Below are 22186 nucleotides of genomic sequence, written 5' to 3'. Positions count from 1 at the left end.
TTACATAGGTAATATTTTTGTCAGAATACTTTGTTGGTTATAATCTGGGGTAAATATTTCCCCAATTTACAAAAACTTTGTTAAAGCATTGGAAAGCATTTTTTTCTTATTTTACCAAATTAAATCCCTATAAACTATCAATTAGGGGAAAAGCTAACAGTCTTGAAATGCATAATCCACATATCACTGATATAAAAAAAATGCTCTGGGTCTCAAGTGTTTAAATAGCTGTTTTAAAGTGTAAATTAGGGCAATTAATGAGTGGGGAAAAGAAAGACCCTCCAAATTTTTTTTATGTCTACAGTATATGGCCTCCGAGATTCACCTCCCTCTTTTGTCTTGGTTGCCACTATATTTGAGGCAGGACGTAATCGTAAATTCAAAAATTTCAATGAGGATTGCCCTGGGTCTCAGTTACCTATGTCTCAGAACATTGCTCTTCCCTACTGTCAGGTGTTTTGTATGCAATTGTTTAATCGCAGGATATTGTTTTAACTATCCAGGAGGCTGTCTCTGGGTTCATGCATGGTCTTATGTACTTTATGTAATTTTTTTTTGAGATTTTCTTCTTTTCCTTTACTTTATTATACATACTTTTTGGATTATACCTATTTTCATTCATTGCCCTTAAAAGTCCTGCCTAGAGGGAATTTTGTTCTATGTAGCGACTTTGGGGTGTGGGCGCATAATTATCTAATTGGCTCCAGTTAAGGCAATTGTACGCATGTGGGATGAGCGCAATCTTGTGACACTCCAGGAGATAACTTTCATAGTGGGGCGGTGGAGGAGGGAGGTCTTAGTAATCTTCCCTACTGTCAGGTGTTTTGTATGCAATTGTTTAACCGCAGGATATTGTTTTAACTATCCCGGAGGCTGTCTCTGGGTTCACGCATGGTCTCATGTACTTTATGTAATAAATTTTGTATTTTTTGAGATTTTTTGAGATTTTATTATTTTCCTTTACTTTATTATACATACTTTTTAGATTATACCTATTTTCATTCATTGCCCTTAAAAGTCCCGCCTAGAGGGAATTTTGTTCTATGTAGGGACTTTGGGATGTGGGCGCATAATTATATAATTGGCTCCAATTAAGGCAATTGTACGCTAGTGGGGTGAGCGCAATCTTGTGACACTCCAGGAGATAACTTTCATAGTGGGGCGGTGGAGGAGGGAGGTCTTACTAGTACATTATAAGCTATTAAAAGGCGTATTGAGAGCTGCAATCGGAACGCCACTAGGATACCACTTAAGAACAAAGAGCAGAGTAGGGGGTACTTGAGTCTTGGAGAAGAGGGTTTAGGATGGAGAACAAACTAATGTAGTTCTAGGAGTAGAAACAAAAAATACCATACCCAGGGAGCCCTGAACTTTGCTTTTTTTCCACATGTGTAACAAATACCAACTAACAGCGTTACCAGGGGGAGTCTGTGGCCTTCTCATATAGACCATGAAGTGATCCATTCCCTGGAGAAACCCCATGGAGCAGAAAGACGGGGGGGGGTTAATGCAAGACCCCAGCTGTCTCCAGACAGGGCAGGGTGACCATCCCGCTGTAAGGTTATGTATGCCAATTGGAACTACATCTGCAAACAAAGAAAGAGCATTTGTAAGTATAAATGACCTCGGCAAGGAGCCAATACAGATAAAAAAATAACGTCAAAGTGTGTTCAGGAAAGGATATGAGTGTTGGATTGATAAGCCAGAGTCAGAAGTTAGTGTGATTTGTTGCGAACTGAAGAGTTGGAGAGTCAGAGTTTCTTGGGAGGGTCTTTCCTCGGGTTGCATTGACCCCTTGGTTTCACCAGTCGCGTTGGATTTGGTGGTGAAGAGGTATCAATGGGTATGGGTAGGTAGGCTTGGAGGGTCACCAGATGGATCCGTGAAGCGGAGTACTGCCGGGTAGGCCAGTGTGAGTTTCACCCCTTTTTGGTAGAGAGCAGCACAGCTTGGTTGGAATGCCTTTCATCTACGAGAGACTGCTTGGGAGTAGTCTGCAAAAAAGAAATAACTTGTGGCCATCCAGTTGAATGGACTTTGAGTTTCTAAATGATCTCAAGATATTGACTCTGTTGGAGTAATTCAGGTAACGAACTATAATAGGACATGGAGTGCGTCTATCATTGGAAGGGGCTCCCAGACAGTGAGCTCTCTCCACTATACATGTTGCGATGACCAAAGCGCTCGGGATACATGTGGCACAAATATCCTGTAGGGACTCTAGGTTGAAGGACTCGGGGAGCCCGATGACCCTCAGATTATTTTGTCAAGATCGGTTTTCAAGGTAAACCAACTTGTTTAGGATGTACTGTTGCGTGTGTTTTGATTGCTGTTCTGATGTGAGTGAGCTTTACATCTCATTTTCTAGATCAGGCATGCGGCGTTCCAGCTCTGATAAATGTTTGACGTGGTCTCCCAGCTCCTTCCTGAGCTGTGTGATATCTGCAGCGATGGCCCGGTCTACTGCAGTGGTTATGGTGGGGGACAGGAGGGCTGCTACTGCCTGAGCCAGATCTGTATACTGTTTCTCTGGGAGGATAGGCGCTGTGGCTGTAGGCTGTGCAGGGTCCACTGTGACAGGCATCTCTTCAGCATCCGCCATGTTGGAAGCGTGTGTGTGCCTGGCAGGAAGAGCCCTGGCCGGGTGCGCTGGAGGAGCTGTGCACTACGAATCTGTCCATCCCTAATGTTCCGGGGGAAGTCGTGGAGGGGGTAGTGGGGCTGTTTGCTGTCCGTGGGGCATAATAAGCTGGTTGTACAAGCCGTTGTGCAGGGGCCCGCTGTTCCGAGCTCTTTTACATGTGGCGCCGTAACTCCCATATACTCAGTTTAATGCCAACAAATAATGACTCAACACATATACTGTACAGTATTTGCCTCATTAGAAAAACATACCTCCCAATCATTCCAATTTTTCACTGGCCTGTTCTAGGATTTCAACAAAAATCCCAGTGTCCCGCTGATCCAGGCTGTGTCCTGGAGCCCCCCATGCTAGAATAAATTCCAGCACTTGGTTCCTGTTGGAATACATTGTTCATGTATACTTGTACAAGAACTTCAGATATATTATTCAGCCAGTAGATGGTAGTGTTTATAAGTTTGAAGCTGCCTCTATGGTTAAACTCTTTGTCTTTTCTCTGTATAATTCAGTTTCTGTTCCTGTTTCCAGTTAAAGGGGTTGTAAAGGTTTTTTAAAAAAAAACTGAAAATAACAAACACATAGTTGCAAACATTTTAAAAAAATTCCAGGGACACTTTGCAGCACAGCTATCAATTACTTACCACATCCACTTCCCTGAAGCTCCGCCCACTCCACATAATTAATCTCCCCCTACTTATCATTAGATTATAGGGTCTACTCAATAAAGAGAGAATTACAAGAAATTGAAAAGGGAATTTTAAACTTGTTAAAAAGTAACAGAGTTGGAATAATTCTTCCATTCAGCTGCACTTTTTCTGCCTAAAGTTTAAAATTCTCATTACAATTCCCTGCAATTCTAAAGTGTGAAATGTGCTCAGCTGTGACCATACAAAAAATGGAATATGTAAATATAAATAAAGTGCAAAGTGGAAATAAGTACATTGCCGGGACAATGTAAATTACCTGGGACAGGCTCCTATTTGCCAGGACTGTCCCAGCAAAAACGGGACAGTTGGCAAGTATACAAACATGTTATACTTACCTGCCCTGTGCAAGGATTTTGCACAGAGCAGCCTCAATCCTCCTGTTCTGGGGTGCCCCGTCAGCACTCCTGGCACCTCCTCTTCATCGGGTGCCCCAACGGAAAGCCGCTTTCCATAGGGGCACCCATGCGAACGCGAACCAGAGTCCTTCTGCTGCGTCTATTGACACAGACAGTGGAACTCGGCCCCGCCCCCCGCTCCTGTGTCAGTGAATTTGATTGACAGCAGCGGGAGCCAATGGTAAGAAAAAGAGGGGGGTCTAGGGGGGTGCTGCAACAAAGGTTTTTAGAATGCAAAACTTAGCACTGTCTGTCTCTTCTGTAGCTCCCAGGCATAACCCAAAAAAGCTTAGAACTCATGCATTACCCAGAGAAAAAGCTGAGAACCCAGGCATAAACCAAAGCAAAAGCTGAGAACCCAGGCATTACCCAGAGAAAAGCTGAGAACCCAGGCATTACCCAGAGAAAAGCTGAGAACCCAGGCATAACCCAGAGCAAAAGCTGAGAACCCATGCATTACCCAGAGAAAAGCTGAGAACCCAGGCATAACCCAGAGCAAAAGCTGAGAACCCAGGCATAACCCAGAGAAAAGCCAAGAACCCAGGCAGGCAGAACCCAGGTGAATCTATGTGGAAAACTAAATTCTCAGAGAGTTACTGGCCGGCGGTATCTGCTTAAACAATCAGGTGCTGGGTACCCACTGGAAGGTAGCCCTGTCTGTTGTGTTTTTGTCCTCTCACTACTTTGTATGAACTCACATCACTGTCCCAGCACCTCTTGGATGTATTTTTTTCTGGGTTTATGTAGCTGACCCACAATAATGCGCACAAGGTCTGCCCACAGAACTACTGTGCGTTCTACTCCTGCAGCCTCCTGCAATATGTGATGCAGATATCACATGTATACATCTGATGTAGAATACTCATATCTCCTTATGAGTATTTATGCTTCAAATGATCAGGATTACAAAGAGAGGTATCAAGCTAAGTCACTTGAAAAGGGCTAGGCTTAGGCCTTGAAACCTGAATTCAATAACAACAATCCAGTTCAGCCCTTAGGACTTTGACGGTCTTTATGGTGAGCTTGCCCTGGTAATGTTGGGGCCCTTTAAAATGACGGTGCACAAAAAGATGAAGAGGACTCAAGGAGATGGTAGCATTCAACAGCAGTTTGGTAAGCTAAGCGGGGATAAAGAATCCTTAGTGCAGCAACTCAGAGGTGAGGCAAGTTCAAAGGGTAGTGGGGGTTGTAAAAATCAACAAATTATGCAACAAGGGCAAACAGATGGAAAACAAAGTCAGTGTTCTGGGATAGGAATTGTTTCAGGTTCTGTATTTGGCTTTGAGGGCTACTGCTTACTAATGGATGCAGCAGTGAGTGTGATAGAACTCTCGTAGTGTCAAGGTCTTACCTTGCTTTCCTGTTGGCAGCCATCTTGGACATGTGCAGACTGCTGTCTCTTATAAACTCTGTTTGCATCATCACTTGTCTACTGCCTTGGCTCAGTGATGATGTTGCACACCTGACCATATATATCACCTGATGGCTTTCAGACCTTGCCCTTGCGTTTGTGCTCCAAGGTGCATCACTGCTAGCAGTCCTCTGGTCTCTGTGGTTTCTCCGTGCATGACTTGGCTTGGCTGATGACCTTCCTGGCTCTGGATTCCGCATCAGCAGACGACCCCGCATCAGACGATGACCCAGCTTCGGCAGACTACCCCCTCCTGGACTCCATCTCGGCTTGGATGACTACCTGCTCCTGGACTCAATCCCGGCTTGAATGACTACCCGCTTCCGAACTTGACCCCGGCTGTTCTTGATTTTGCTCCTCTCTCTTGCTGTGCGATTATTATTGTTGCATAAATAAATCGCTTTATTTTACTTGCATCTTCGTGTGGTCTGGTTTCCTGGCACCCTGACATGTAGCAAAAAGTGGCAACAGAGATGTGTCTCTTTGCCAAATTCAGACTGAAGGAAGGGTTAACAGATAGTTATAGGTGTAAAGTGGGTCAGAGGCCCTCTCATCAAACTCCTCTGCCGTAATCTTCCAATGGCAGCAAGCAGTTCATGTGGTGGAGGGCCCACTGAAGCAGTGGCACATGCGATGGTGACCAGGACAGCGATTCCGGATTGCAGATTCCCACACTCAAATCAGGCTCCTGGTTCTGACATCCAGCACAGCAGTTCACCTTCTCTCTCCTGCACTACCCAGCTTGGCATAGCTCAGCTTGACACATCACAGAATGGTACAGCACAGCTTGACACGGCACGGTTCTCTCACTCATACCCAGCTGATGCGCTTCCCCCAACTGCATAGGCTTCTTCCTAGAATTTTTCCTTTTATATGGTCCCTCCTGCTTCCAAGTGCTTATGGGCCTTGTAGTTACAATCCCAGGATGGCTGTAGATAGGATCCTTGTTTAAAACTACATCTCCCAGGCTGCCCCCAGAAATTGTATTCCAGTCACAGTTTGACAAAACTAGTTGGTACCACCATCTTGTGGACAAATAAAGTTCTGAAACTCCTTAACATTGCTCAGTTTTACATCATTGCATTATATTGCCTAAATATATATAAACTGCCATGACATTACATAGGGGCTATGCAATGTCACAGTAGCATATAGTTAAGGGGAAGTGTCTGACTTGAAAAACGTTATTGAAAAACCACATCCAGATTCTCTATGACTGCTCGTCTATCTGGATCTTCACCACAAGCTTAAACAGCTTTAGTACAGATCTTCATCAGTCTTACAAAATTGCTTGAAACTTGAAACTATCTGAATAAATGTATCTAATCCCAAGAACAACAATGTGATATACTGCAGCTCACTAGACCTTGGATGTTGTGGCTGCATTAGTTTTCTTTTATTTATTTTTTTATTTTTTTGTTAGGCTATGGGGGCATTCACCATCCCTTTTTATTATTATTATTTTATTTTTTTTAACCACTTCCTTCCATACCGCTGAATGTCATATGATGCCTTGGTATTTCAGTGGAGATACCTGAATGATGCCTGCAGCTACAGGCATCATTCAGGTATCTTTTTTTTCTGCTTGCAATTCCCTGCATGGTAAAAACAATCATAGCAACCCGTGCAATCGGCAAGCCAGAGAAGGAAACCACTGGCGGCAGAAGTTAACCATCCAGATGGTCCCTGATCATCTCTATGACTCTCAGAGGCTGGGCGTTACGCTATGACGTCACGCCTGGCCCTGGCAGTTGTGAACAGTGGAGATATCTGAATGATGCCTGCAGCTACAGGCATCATTCAGGTATCTTTTTTTTCTGCCTGCGATTCCCTGCACCATAAAAACATCATAGCAACCCATGCAATCGGCGAGCCGGAGAAAGAAACCACCGGCGGCGGAAGTTAACCATCCAGATGGTCCTTGATCATCTCTATGACTCTCAGGGGCTGGACGTTACACTATGATGTCACGCCTGTTCCTGGCAGTTGTGAACACTGCCATGTGTTCGGATGAAAGGGCCGAGATTGTTTTCTTTTTTTTCTTTTTATATCAGGCTTCCCAGCTTAGAGGAGAGATCAGAGGTCTTATAGACCCTAGATCTCTCCATAAAGAGGACCTGTAATGCCGTATTCCTATTAAAAGGAATGTTTACAATCCTTGTAATAGGAATAAAGTGATTCAAAAAAATAAATAAAGGGAAAGTGTAAAAAGAAAAAAAAAATAAACCAAAATAAACAATAAAAAAAAATTAAAGTGCCCCGTCCCCTTGTGATCGCAAACGCATACATGGGTCACGTCCACATATGTAAACGACGTACAAACCACACAGCTATCGCCGTAAAGTTAGAGCGAGGGCAATCATTCTAGCGCAAGACCTCCTCTGTAACCCTAAACTAGTAACCTGTAAAAAATGTTAAATCGTAGCCTATGGAGATTTTTAACCTCCCTGGCGGTCTGATTATGTCAGGATTTCTGTGCTAAAAGCGGTACATTGTTTTGCATGAAAATCTGTTTTACATTTTAAAACTCACCTTCTCCTGCGATCCCCCGCCATCCTCCCCCGTCGTCCTCCTGCTGTCCTCCCGATGCCGACACCTGTCTTCCGGTTCCCTTCCCTGAGAACGTTGCGACACAGGGGGGTGGAACCGGCGGCAATTTAAAAAATGTAAATACACCAAATGACATGATACAAAGCTGTGATCCTAACGGATTACACTGTATCATCCCATTTCACCACAGGATTTCACCTGGTGACTTTTCCAGTGCCCTGCCTGTGCTTTTCCAGTTCTTTGTGCCTGAAAAGTTGAGAACGACCACGGCGTCCAAAAAGCGTTCTTTTTGCGCAAAAGCGCTTTTAGATGAACTGGAAAATGGCGACAGTGAAACTGAGTTACTTGAAGAACTGAGCGATAGCGATTCGTGGGAAAATTTGTCATCAGGTACGGAAAGTGACGACAGCGATGATTCTGATGTCTCTTTCTGGCACATTACTTGTGGAATTTGGGAAATATATCAAATAATTCTTCAGAATTTCCAACGGAGCGATGTGCCAGAAAGAGAAATCAGAATCGTCGCTGGCTTCACTTTCCGTACCTGATGACAATTTTTTTCACTAATCGCTATCGCTCAGTTCTTCAAGTAACTCCGTTTCGCTGTCGCTGTTTTTCCAGTTGGGCAAAAAGAACGATGTTTGGACGCCATGGTCGTTCAAAATTTTCCAGGCACAAAGCACTGGAAAAGTCACTAGGTGCAATCCTGTGGTGAAATGGCATGATACAGTGTAATCAGTTAGGATCACAGCTTTGTATCATCTCATTTGGTGTATTTACATTTTGGAAATTGCCGCCGGTTCCACCCCCTGCGGCGCAATGCTCGCAGGGAAGGGAACCGGAAGACAGGTGCCGGCAATCGGCCGTGCACAGAGGCTGTCAAGATGCTGGGAAGGATGGCGGGGGAGCGCAGGGAAGGTGAGTAACTCTGCGGGGTAATCCGAGTGTGGCTCGGGGGTTACCGCTTTTGGTACTGAAAGTTAACCCCGAGCCACACTCGGGAATACCGCTAGGGAGGTTAAGTAACGAAGTTTGGCACCATTCCACGAGTGTGAGCAATTTTAAAGCGTGACCTGTTAGATATCTATTTACTCAGCGTACCATCACACATTATACATTTCACATTATACGGAAAAAAAATTGGGCTAATTTTTCAGTTTTTTTTTTTTTAACCACTTCTGGACCGGAAGGATTTACCCCCTTAATGACCAGGCCATGTTACTTTAACTGACAATTACACGGCCGTGCAATGCTGTACCCAAATAAAATTGATGTCCTTTTTTTGCCCACAAACAGAGCTTTCTTTTGGTGGTATTTGATCACCTGTGCGATTTTTATTTTTTGCGCTATAAACATAAAAAGAGCGACCATTCTGAAAAAAAACAAAATTTTTTACTTGTTAAAAAAATGTTAAAATCAAATGTTTTCATCATTTTAGGCCAATTTATATTCTGCCACATATTTCTGGTAAAATAAAAAATACCAATAAGCGTATTTTGATTGGTTTGCGCAAAAGTTATTGCATCTACAAACTAGGGGAAAGATTTATCTCACTTGTATTTATTTATTTTTTTACTAGTAATGGCGGCGATCAGCCATTTTTAGCGGGACTGTGACATTGCGGCAGACAGATCGATCCCGTAACTGACATTTGTGACACTTTTGGGGGGACCAGTGACATAACTACAGTAATCAGTGCTAAAAATATTCACTATTACTGTACTAATGAAGGGAAAAGCTTAACACCAGGGGGGATAAAAGATTTAAATATGTCCCTAGGGGGTGTTTTCTAACTGTATGGGGGGATGGGCTTGCTGCATGAACACAGAGACCTGTGTTTCTAAATAGGAGGAACACAGGATCCCTGTGTTCTTCACTGACAGAACAGCGGTCTGCCGTGTTTACAACAGCAGTCCGCTGTTTTGTCTCCATGGGGAGCGATCGTGGGTGCCCGGTGGCAAGCGCGCCCACCGGACCTGCTGATTAGCTTCCCCTGTGGCGAATGGGCGTCTGTACCCGCCACTAGGGATCCTTCGAAGTGATGTACAGGTACATTGTTTCGCCGGACAGAGACGATCTGCCGCAGTAAAACTATGACAGCTGGTCGGCAAGTGGTTAATTCATGAAAGTAATTTTTTTTTTAAAATTGCGTTTGAAAAATTGCTGAGCAAGTGCAGTGTGACAAAAAAATTCCAATGACCGCCATTTTATTCCCTAGGGTCTCTGCTAAAATATATATATATATATATATATACAGTATGGATACATATATATATATATATATATATATATATATATATATATATATATATATGTATGTATGTGTATATATATATATATATATATATATATATATATATATATATATATATATATATATATGTATATGTATATATAAATGTATATGTATATATATATGTGTATGTATATATGTATGTGTGTGTGTGTGTATGTATGTATGTATATATATATATGTATATGTATATATATATATATATATATATATATATATATATATATATATATATATAATGATTGGGGGTTCTGAGTAATTTTCTAGCAAAAAAAAAAAAATGATGGATTTTTACATGTAGGAGAGGAATGCTGGAATTCCATTCCCCTTCAACATTAGCTCTCATGTTTACTCCCTTAGCTCTCTCCAACATGTGTTCTCACTCTGTATCTCTCCACCATCATATCACTACCTCCCACCCATAAACTAAATATCCCACCCATAAATTATATTGGTATATCAAACAATGTGCTTCCCTGGCAGCAGTGCTTTCGGTAATGCTTAGTGTCATTAACCACTTCATTTCTGGAAGGTTTTACCCCCTTAATGACCAGGCCATTTTTTTAAATACGGCACTGCGTTATTTTACCTGAAAATTGTGCGGTCGTGCGACACTGTACCCAAGTAAAATTGATGTCCTCCCCCCCCCCCCAAATAGAGCTTTCTTTTGGTGGTATTTGATCACCTCTGGGTTTTCTTTTTTTTTTTGCGCTCTAAACAAAAAAAGACAGACCATTTTGAAAAAAAGAAAATATATATATTTTTTATTTTCTGCTATAAAACTTTCTCAATAAATCAAATTTCTTAATACATTTAGGCCAATATGTATTCTGTTACATATTTTTGGTAAAAAAAATTCCCTAAAGTTATAGCGTCTACAAACTATTGGATAGGTTTAGGCACTACTTTTCTTTTTTTTAATATTTTTTACTAGTGAATGGCGGCAATCAGCTATTTTTAGCGGGACTGCGACATTGCGGTGGGCAAATCTGACACTAAGGCCCCTTTCACAATTGTGCAATTTGTCCTGCGATTTGGGACTTCATGATTTCTAATGACTACCGTTCATATCTGTACGACTTCAAGTTGCAACGACTTCCAAGTAGTCCCTGCACTACTTTGGGACGATTTTAAGGCGTTTTGAGGTCCAAAGAGATAAGCATTGCTTCAAGTCCAGTCAAAATCGCGTTACAATCGCGGCAACAAAATTGCATCAAAATTGCGGTAAATTTGCATGACTTTTAGGTCGCATAAGTGTGAAAGGGGCCTTGGTGTCACTGGTCCCCAAAAAGTGCCACTATTTTAGCTAAAAAAATGCACTGTTACTGTATAAATGACAATGCCAGGGAAGGGGATAACATCACGGTATCACGGGCAATCAAAGGGTTAAATGTGTTCCCTATGAGTGCTTTCTAACTGTGGGGGAGATGCTTTGACTAAAGGAAAACAGAGATCTGTGTTTCAGCTTAGCAGAAACACAAGATATCCATATTCCTCTCTCTTGTTAACATAGGCATGATCGCTGGGTCCCCGGTGGACATCGCGTCCGCCAGGCCTGCTGATTGGCTACTGCTGTGTCCAATCATAGTGGGAGTGGGGCTCCAGCGGGACGTGCGCACCCCAGAGCTGAAGAAGAAAACCACGTGATTTTGCGATTAAGGGCCACCCTGCCCCAGTATATGTACGTGGAGTGGTCCTTAACCACTTCTGGACCGGAAGGATTTTCCTCTTTAATGACCAGGCCCTATTTTGCGATTCGACACTGCATTAATTTAACAGACAATTGCGCGGTCGTGCAATGCTGTACCCAAATAAAATTGATGTCCTTTTTTTCCCACAAACAGAGCTTTCTTTTGGTGGGATGTGCGCTATAAACAAAAAAAGAGCGACAATTTTGAAAAAAAAAACAATATTTTTCACATTCTGCTATCTGACATTCTCAAAAAAAAAATTAAAAAATCAAAATTTTTTTACACTTTAGGCCAATTTGTTTTCTGCTACATATTTTTTGTAAAAAAAAAATCGCAATAAGCGTATTTTGATTGGTTTGCGCAAAAGTTATCGCGTCTACTAACTACAGGAAAGATTTATGTAATTTTTATTTATTTTTTTACTACTAATGGCGGCCATCTGCGATTTTTTGTGGGACTGCGACATTGCGGCAGACAGATCGGACCCCTAACTGACATTTTTGACATTTTGGGGGTACCAGTGGCATTACTACAGTAATCAGTGCTACAAAATATGAACTTTTACTGTAATAATGACACTGGCAGGGAAGGGGTTAACCATGTGGGTGATCAAGGGGTTAAATGTAAGCCTAGGGGAGTGAGTGGGGGGGCGTGGCTTGTGAAATGACCATATAGACATGTGATCCTATATAGAAGGATCACAGGCGCTCTGTGATCATTCCAAGGAGAAGGACGGTTGGCTGTGTTTACAACAGCTGACAGTCCTTCTCTCCCAGTGAGGAGCGATCGCGGGTGTCAGACGGCAATCTGAGCCGCCTGACCCATGCATCGGCTTCCCTGCCGCCGAGTCGGGACGGGAGCAGCGGCGTGCGCTTGCCCCCTAGCTTCTTGCGCGCGACCGACGTAGTCCTACGTCAGTTCGCGCAGGAGAGCCACCCTGCCGCAGTAAATCTGCGGTGGGTGGTCGGGAAGCGGTTAAACTCACATCATTAAAAACTATCAATAAATGTTGTATTATTTGCTGTCCATATTCACTCAGTCGTTATGGGATTCGTTTTCTGTATTCTGCAAAAAAAAAAAAAAAAAACTGGTTGATCTTGTTGTTCTGAATCTCTCCCTCCTCTCCATGTCCCCACTGCAGTTGGGAATTTTGCAGAGCAGTGTTGGCAACTCTGCACATGCACAGTTTTCAGTGTATTTTCTACCCTGAGCACTTCCTCTCTATCACATCTGAGCAGCCCATGAGACTAGAGTCACACATGTGGGCGTGTACACAGTGGTAAATGACAGCCCATTCCCCCCCCCCCCCCTCCTCCACGCCCACTAACCAGCTAAACACAATAGATGTGAAATATTACAGTTTAATTGCTGGAGGATTCACCTCCCTGGTATTCTTTTTTTTTTCCATTGAATTTTTATTGAAAGTTTGCAAAGTACAACGGTACAGTATACAACAGATACAGAATAAAGGTAACAGTGACATAGTAGGTGACAACATGCGTGATCAAGTAGCATCAGTACAATAGGTACACAACGTATCAGACAAAACTCTATGCATAGTGGCCGTAGTCTAGAGGTGTTTAGAGGGGGGGGTACAGAGAGGGGGGTGGGGGAAGGGAGGGGATGGAGGAGGGAGGGAGGAAGAGAGAGAGAGGGGAGAGAGAGAGACTGAAGGGCAAGGAGAAGGAGGAAGGAGAGGGGGAGGGGGGAAGGAGAAGGGGGGGGGGAGAAGAAGGTAAGGTAAGATAAGGTAAGATAGGGTACATAGGACAGGACACAAGGAGGAGGAGGATGGGGGGGTAGGAGAGGGGAAGGGAAGGTGGTAAGAAGGAAGGGGGAGGGGGAGGAGGGGGAGGGATGGAGGAGAAGGAGGAGAGAGAGGGGGGGAAAGCATGAAGTGGAGAAGAGGGAGTAGGGGGGATGGAAAGGGGGAGATAATAAGGGGTGGAGGGGGAAGAAGGAGAGCAGGTAGAAGGTGGAAGAGGAGGGAGGGAAGAGGAGGAAGAGGGGGAGGGAGGGAGATGAGGAAAAGAAGGGGGTGGGAGGGGGAGAGAGAGGGAAAGGGGGGAGAGAGAAACATGGGGGAAGGGGGAGGAGGGGGGAGGGGAAGGAGGGCATTAAGGGTGAGGGGTAGAAGGGAAGAAGAGGAGAAGGGGATATCCGGTGGGGGGATGATAAACAACTTTTCACAATAATCGCATGTCTCGATACAACTACCATGTCAAAATAACTACTGCTGAAGCGGGTGTGAATTAGATAGTGAACAAGGGAAGACAAGACAGTAGGGGGGGAGGGAAGGAAGGGAAGGGGAGGTCAGCTCAGAGGAGGCCATAACTACACAATTCAATTGTTAGAAAGCCATGAGCACCATAGCATCCATTGTTTATCAAACTCTTGTCCTCTACCCGCTTTGCGTGCTAGGATACCTTTGTACGCCTGGTTGGTCCTAACCAGGTCCAGAACTGCAGACACCCCAGGTGTCTCATCCCCCTTCCACTGTGGGGTTATCAAATTTATTGCGGCAAGAAGGATGTGAGTGACCACAGGCCAGCATTCCCTTGGAAAGCGGTCAATACCGACATTTAGAATCGCCAATGCTGGAGAGGGCCGGGTAAGGACGCCCGTGATGTCCGAGATAATAGAAAATAGCTTGTTCCAGAAGCTAGTCAGGTTTTTGCATGACCAGAACACGTGTTTAAGATGGGCCACCTCTCGGCTGCCCCTCCAGCATACAGGCGAATAATTTGGTACAAATTTAGAGAGGCGATAAGGGGTAAGATACCAGTGTAAATTGATTGTTTGGGAGAGTTCCCAGTGATTCGTACAGGAGGAAGCATATCTGATGGAGCAGAGTGCAGTGCACCACTGGTCATCAGTATATGTCTCCTCCAGGTCCGCCTCCCACTTCTTCAAGGGGGGAGTCTTACAGAATGTCAGTTTTTGTTGTAGACAGTTATAAAAAAGAGAGGTACCTCTAGTTGAACGTGGTGTACCCAGTAAAAACAACCAACCAGATGAGGGTAGGTAGATATGCGGGGAAGGCAGGGCCCGGAGCAGGTGAGAGATCCGCATATATAAATAGTATTCATGTTGGGGAAGCCCAAACTCGCTCTGCAACTGGTTGAATGGTTTGAGAGGATCTTTAAGCAACAGATCGTTCACTGTGGACAGACCCCTCGCAATCCAGTTCCGAAGAGATGCATGGGGTATCACCGTTTCCAGAACGTGGAGTGGGACGGGAACCTTAGCCAACAGCGGAGGTTTGAGTGTGAGAGAGGCAAACTCTCTCCATGCCATATGTGAAGCTTGGATCGACAGTGGCAGGCCCCGTAGGGAAAGGAGGCTCCTATTATCAGCCAGGAGCACCGACCGCAGGGACAAGGGGGCACAGAATTCCGCCTCCATGGCACTCCAGGTGGTCATGTGTGCAGGTGACACCCATGAACGCAGCTGGGCCAATTCTGAGGCCAGCAAGTAGTCTCTGATATCCACCATGCCCATTCCCACTGCGGACCAGTGCCGGACCAGGAGAGCATGAGTACTTCTGGGCCGCTTGCCTCTCCACACCAAACTCTTGAGGGCAGTCTGAAGCTGTTGAATATACTTACGCGGGATAGAAATCAGTAGTGTTCTGAATATGTAAAGAATTAGGGGCAGGAGGAGCATTTTGAACGAGGCAAGGCGGCCAGACCAGGTGAGTTCAGTTTTAGATATGCGCAGACATTCATTTGATATTTTAGTGATTAACGGGGGTAAGTCAGCATCTGCCAATTGGGAGGCCTTGGGAGTCAGATGAATACCCAGGTAGGGGATGCTATGCGTTTTCCACGAGTAGGGGTATGTCGTGCGCAGGGTATGGCATAAATCCGGGGGGACGGCCATTGGGAGGATCAGGGACTTTGAAAAATTGACCTTATAATAGGATATTAAGCTAAAGCGTTGGAGTATCGCATGAGTGGCTGCCAAAGATGTTACAGGGTTAGTCAAGAAGATTATAACATCGTCTGCAAATAAATTGACCACATGTTGTCGAGAGCCAACATGGAAGCCCCTGATGTCTCCTGAGGACCGAACCGCCTCCGCAAGTGGTTCGATTAACAGGTTGAAAATAGAGGGGGACAGCGGGCAGCCCTGCCTCGTGCCGTTGGTAATAGGAAATGGTTGAGACAGCATAATGGAGGTTTACACCCTGGCGGACGGGTTCGAGTACAGTGACAAAATTGCGGAAATGATAGGACCCCTAAAGCCAAACTTCAGCAACACCTGTGTCATATAGGTCCAATGGACCCGGTCGAATGCCTTCTCCGCATCCAACGACAGCAGCAGAGAAGGCACCCGACCGGACCCAGCTCTATCAATGAGATCAATTATTCTCCTTGTCGCGTCCGAGGCCTGGCGGCCCCGCACGAACCCAGTCTGGTCCGCCTGAATCAAATCAGGTAAGATAGGGTGTAATCTTAGTGCAATAACCTTAGCATACAACTTGACATCTGTATTCAACAAAGATATAGGCCTAAAATTAGGAGGAGATGTGGGGTCTTTCCCAGGTTTAGGCAATGTCACAACATAAGCCTGGAGCATTTATGTGGGCAGAGAGGCAGAGGATACAGCGGTCTCGAACACGACACGAGGCCAGATGTGGACTTAGTATATCCACAAACTGCCTATAGTAGAGGTTAGGCAGGCCGTCAGGGCCAGGAGACTTCCCACTAGGCAACGTGCGAATGGCATTTGCAATCTCCAATGGAGAGATAGGGGCATTGAGAGCTTGGAGCTGGTCAGGAGTAAGGTGGGGTAAATGAATAGAGGACAAGAAATCAGAGATGGTTTGGTCTGTGGGCTGAGGAGTAGAGGGGTCATCCTTCAAATTATACAGGGAACTGTAATAGCTAGCAAAGGAATCAGCAATAGCTTGCGGTTTTGCATTAGTGGTAGGATCTAACAGGTATGCAATTCTATTTTTGACCTGTCTCGCTTTCAGCTTATTTGCTAACAATTTGCCTGCCTTGTTGCCTTGCGAAGAGTGGGAAATCTTCAGAGCCCTGAAAAATTTGTCTTGTTGTTCCACCAGAAATCGTCTAAGATCCGACCAAAGGCGGGTGAACTGGAGTTCTATTGTTGGTGAGGGGGAAGATTTATTTAAGGGCTCTAGCTGCTTAATCTCGTTTAGAAGGTGGTCGAGCCGCTGACTCCTCTGCCTCTTAAGTCTGGCACACAACTGGATTAGGACTCCCCTTATAAAAGCTTTATGTGCGCACCAGACCACTGTTGGATTTGATACAGAACCGGCATTGTTTAGAAAATAATCCTTCAAACATTGTGCAATATATGAGGCGTGTTGAGGAGAGTCCAGGACCTGGCTATTTGCTCTTCACAAGTAGGCCGGGCCGATGGATCCCGACTCATGCAGGACCACGGAAACCGGAGCGTGATCTGACCAGGTAATTGCGTGGATCTCCGATGTGTGGATAAGTTGTAGCAAATGTTTATCGACCAGTATCATGTCGAGACGGGAGTAGGAATTATGGCGTTGGGAATGATAGGAATAATCCCGTTCTCCTGGGTGAAGACACCTCCAAGAGTCATACATGTCCACCGAGTGGAGTAGAGGCTGCAAAGCAGCCGGGGTGAGCGTCGGGGAGTGGAGGTGGTGTCCAGCTGAGGATCAGAGGTGAGGTTAAAGTCTCCACATATTACAGTGGAGCCTTTCCCGTGTTTAGAAGTCAGGCGGAACATCTTCCTCCAGAAGCGGAGCTGATGGGTATTGGGGGAGTAGGCGTTAACCACTGTAAGCGGCATGTTGTTCACCTCACATATCAAAATTAGGTAGCGGCCGTTTGGGTCTGCAATAAGATCCACTAAGGAGAACGCCACAGAGTCTCTAACCGCAATTAGAACTCCTTTACATTTCTGAGAGGCTGATGCTTGAAAAACATGCGGGAAATTTCTATGTGCAATGGTGGGCGCAGAGAGCACCTGCACATTGAAGGAGGGGATCTTAATGGTCATTTATGCTTGTCAAAGGAACTATAGCTTTACCTGTAGCATGATACATCAAAAGGAAATTTGGTGGAAACTCGCCGTTACCTCTAGGAGATGGGTGGATCCCAGGCTGCAGACATTCAGGATGAAGGGTAGGACGTGTAGGCATCCGGAGGGTGAGCTGACCAAGGGAATTCAAAGGAAAAACAAAAACGGAGGGAGAAAAAACACAGGTGAGTAACACAAAAACAGTCAGTAAAAACGAGAGAATGAACTCGAAAGCAGTCTTGCTGCACATCTTTGTGGAGGGGTAAAGAGCGAACAGTGTTCTGAGTAGCCAGACGCACAGAGAGAATCAGTGAGGGTTGCTGTGGGGCAGCGAGCCCTTGGAGGATTTCTTCCCTTTTTTTCCCATAAGAAACCGTCTGCCAGTCTTCCGGGATTGGGGTTACACAGTTGGAGGGTTCAGGCGGAGATGAGCCTTGTGACGGTAGAATGCCCCAGGATTGTAGAAGGTCCAAACCTTCCTGCAAAGACGTGACAACATGTGCCCTGTTATGGTAAGTCACAGTAAGTTTGACCGGGAACAGAGATGTATAGTAACTAAGTAGAACTACTTCACTACTGTAGTACCGAAAGGCGGTGTCTGTACTTTCCTAGAGTAGTATCTGTACTTTCCTAGAGTAGAATTTTTTTCTCCTACTTACACTTTTACTTCACTACATTTTTTCAATGATTTCAATACTTCTACTCCAATATTTTTTTTTTTTTTTGTGCTGCATAGTTACTCGTTACAATTATAAAAATTACCACTGCCAGAACAGTAGATGGCAGGTTTCATGAAGCTCAAAACATTTGTATTATCAGCACATACGAAAATAAATGCTACTGTATGTATAAATAAAAGCTGCATTTGAAATAATAAAAAACAATATGATGTTCAAACTTTTGACTTCTTTCTTTAATAACTACATAACACAGTACTTTTACTTTCAGTACTTGAGTAGCAATTTTTTTTCAAAACTACTGGTACTTTTACTTTCAGTACTTGAGTAGCAAAATTTTTAAAAAAACTACTTGCAATACTTAAGTACAAAAAATGTTGAATACTTTAGTACTTCTACTCAAGTCACTTTTTGATCGAGCACTTCCACTTCTACTCAAGTCACTTTTTGATCGAGCACTTGTACTTTTACTCAAGTATGGGTTTCGAGTACTTTATACAACTCTAACCGGGAACCCCCATTTATAGGTGATAGCATGGTTCCTGAGCGCTTTAGTAAGTGGTTGGAGGTTTCTCCGTTTTTGCAGGGTATGTTGGGAGAGATCAGCAAAAAGCTGGATCCTGGCGTATTTATCTGGCACAGGGGTCATCTTTCGGAAAGCTGACATCAGAAGATCCTTCACATGGTAAAAATGAACCCTCATAATGACGTCCTTAGGGATGTCTTCAGAAAGGTGAGACGGCTTATGGAGACGGTGTATGTGGTCTATCACCAATTCAGAGGAAGGAGTGGATGGAAGGACCGCTTGGATGAGGTCCTGGGCGTATTGCTCTAAGTCACTGGGCTGAACCGATTCAGGCACCCCCCGAATCTTGACGCTATTACGCCGCGAGCGGTCTTCCATGTCCGCTATTTTATTTTTAAGTTTATCGATTTCCTCCTCATGATTGTAATGAGAGTCTTCAAGTTCGTTGTGGGATGCAACAAACTCCGCCCCTTTTGGTCTCTACCTTGTCCATGCGTCCCCCCAGGGCCTTAACTTCTCCCCTGAATCAGCTGACACATTCCATTAGATGTGTCTATCATGTCTTTTAGTTTAGTTTCAGAGGCTGGTCGGTCACTGGCGGGGAACGAGTCAATGTTGGGTCTTTGAGTCAACGACTCAAAGAGGGTGAGTCCCCATGGCTTACCTCCGCTGCGGACGTATCCTTAGACAGTCTGAGCCTGCTCTTCGCTGGGCTTCTGGACAGCGGGGCCAATGCCAACGAAGATCGGGGCTGACCGGCCTTCTGAGAGAGGAGGTGAATGACCGTGCGGAGAGTTAGAAGCACCACTGGATGAGGCCGGGGAGTTGCCGCCGGCGCCATCTTGCCCACGATGCTTTTCCTGGGCCATGAAGAAGTGCTGTAGTTGTCTCGGCTGGCCACCATCCTTCTTCTTTTTGGCCATGGCTGCGGTATCAGGGAGCATGATAGGTGCCGTAAAGGTAAGAGAAGACACAGTAGGCGATGTCAGGGCGCCGATGTATATGGATATTCTCTCTGGTCCGGCGGAGCTGCGAGCTCAAGCGTCCATGCGGCTACACTGCGACCACGCCCCCCCACCTCCCTGGTATTCTAAGACACAGGCTGGAGGGGCACAGAAATCCACCCATACCATTATATTGCCAAAAAATAATAAAGATTTGATTTCAAACATATATTTGTAGGACGATTTAAAGCAGTTTATTGATATTAAATATGTATTTATTTTCGTACATCACGGGACACAGAGCCATAAATCATAACATATGAGTTATATAGCCACCTTTAGATGAAGGACACTGACAACCAACCAGAGAGGATGCCCCCTTATATAATACCTCCCACACAGGAAGTACCTCAGTTTTTTCGCCAGTGTCTAAAGGTGATGGTCACTGTGGAGAGTGTCTCCACATTTCTCTTCAAGGAAGAAAGAAGATATGCTACATAACCCAATCAAAGGTCACTGAATCTAAGGGGTTAGCTATAAGATCCATCTAAAACAGTCAATGGACTAAAAAAGATGGTACCTGAGCCTCTGGAAGCAGATACGAGGTTTTGCCTGTAATTCTGTCCTTTTTAGGCACTGGACCCTGGGATCCAGACCCTTGGAATACCAAACCCCAAAGGTGCTCTGTGTAGGGTGCTCTACAGGTCAAAGACCATAGCCCCTCTAAAACAAGGGAACCCAGTCCTTGAAGGTCTCCAAGACAAAGTTCTCTGTGATGGGTGAAGATTGGATTCCTGTTTCAAAACAGAATCCTGCAGAAGGGCTGGTGAGTCTAATATAAAATTTTTACACATACAGCAAACCTTGAAGGTAAAAATTGCTGGCATAATTGCAGATTGTTATCTTTTTAAAGGGAACAGTGCATAAAATATTTACAGAGACCGAGTGCCATGTGAGTCTCTGCAAAATCTTGTTAAGCATAATTTCTGTGTCTGGAAGGAGAGGACTGGGAAGATATGTGGAGCCTTCCATTCATACATTTAGTATCTATTAGGGACAGGTTCATTCAATTAAAATTTTTACACAGAATCTACTATACACCCGCTAGACTTTCCAAAATGTTTCTAGGGTCAGTGGAGTGCTGGCGATGTACACACTCCCTGGCGGACTTTGGTCATATTTTCTGGTACTGCGCTGCGGCGCAGGAATTCTGGGCTGCCGTGGTACGATGCATTACAGAAGTCACGAATATACCCGTACCCAAAACGGTCTCCAACTGCTTGCTGGGCTTGGTGGAGGATCTGGCACCCACCAGGGCCCAGCGTACGCTCATCAGCTTGTTGTTTTTTTATGCTCGCAAAGCAATAATTCTGTATAGGAAAAAGCCGGTAGCCCCACCCCTTCCATAATGGAAGGGACTGGTGACTAAGGTGACTCTGTTCTATAAAGCCACATATTTAAGTAGAGGCTGCCCAGGGAAGTTTGACAAGGTATGGAAGATTGGGATTGAACATCCCTCCTCTATAGCATAAGCTACAATAGTGAAATGTAATGGTACATGCATTTGAAGGTCACAGACTTGTAATAGAGTGATGAGATTGTACATGTCTTCTGAGGGAGACATATATCCTGGTGTTCCTGGATGAGTGGTGAACCTGATAAGGGAGTAGGGGGTTCACGATCCCCCATAGAAAACAGCGGGGACCTGACAGCTCTGTCTCTGCACACAGCGTGGAGACAGAGCTGCCATCCGCCTGCGATACCCCACTGAGAAAAACAGAGTCCACCAACAGACTCCCATGTGTGAAAGGGGCCTTAGGGATTAAATGTGCTATTTATATCAATTGTGATTAGTTTTGGGATGATGCAACGTTTGTTTAAACATTATTTCTTTGCCTATTGTTATCACACTGTTTTCTTCCCCTGGGCTGATCACCTCAAAGGTATCAGCTGTGACAAACAAATTTCAGCCTAAGCTGCTCTCACCCCATGTGGTTGCTGTTTTTGCTTTGGCGCATAAGCGCCGCATGTTCGTCTCCTCCCTTGATATCTTGTCTATGGCGAAGGCCTATTCCCGCGCGTGCGAAAATCTTCGCCTCTAAGTCCAGGCATGCGCCGCATGGAGGGCATGTTGAACACAATTGGCGTGCACATGGATGCCATATAGCACTCCCCGCATGCGCAGTACAGCATAAATGGGCGCGATTTAGAAGGAACTGTTTCCAACTGTTTCGCATCTAAGTCCAGGCATACACCGCATGGAGGGCGTGTTGAACGCAATTGGCGTGCACATGGATGCCACATAGCATGCCACACATGCG

The 22186-nt window shown here is 44.8% G+C and overlaps 1 protein-coding gene across 1 annotated transcript in view; it reads left to right on the top strand.

Moving 5' to 3' along the window:
- Positions 1-19863: 19863 nt before the first annotated feature.
- Positions 19864-22186, top strand: part of LOC309569130 (SLAM family member 9-like) — a gene marked incomplete at its 5' end in the record, with an annotated part of 139940 nt that continues 137617 nt past the window's right edge. The window contains one exon of the mRNA XM_082274892.1: positions 19864-19881. Coding sequence (XP_082131018.1) covers positions 19864-19881 — 18 coding nt within the window. The remainder of the gene's footprint in view (positions 19882-22186) is intronic.

This window comes from Pelophylax lessonae, assembly GCF_965119305.1.
Source record: "Pelophylax lessonae genome assembly, chromosome: 13".
Taxonomy (NCBI): Eukaryota; Metazoa; Chordata; class Amphibia; order Anura; family Ranidae; genus Pelophylax; species Pelophylax lessonae.
This window is presented reverse-complemented; position numbering and strand designations above follow the sequence as displayed.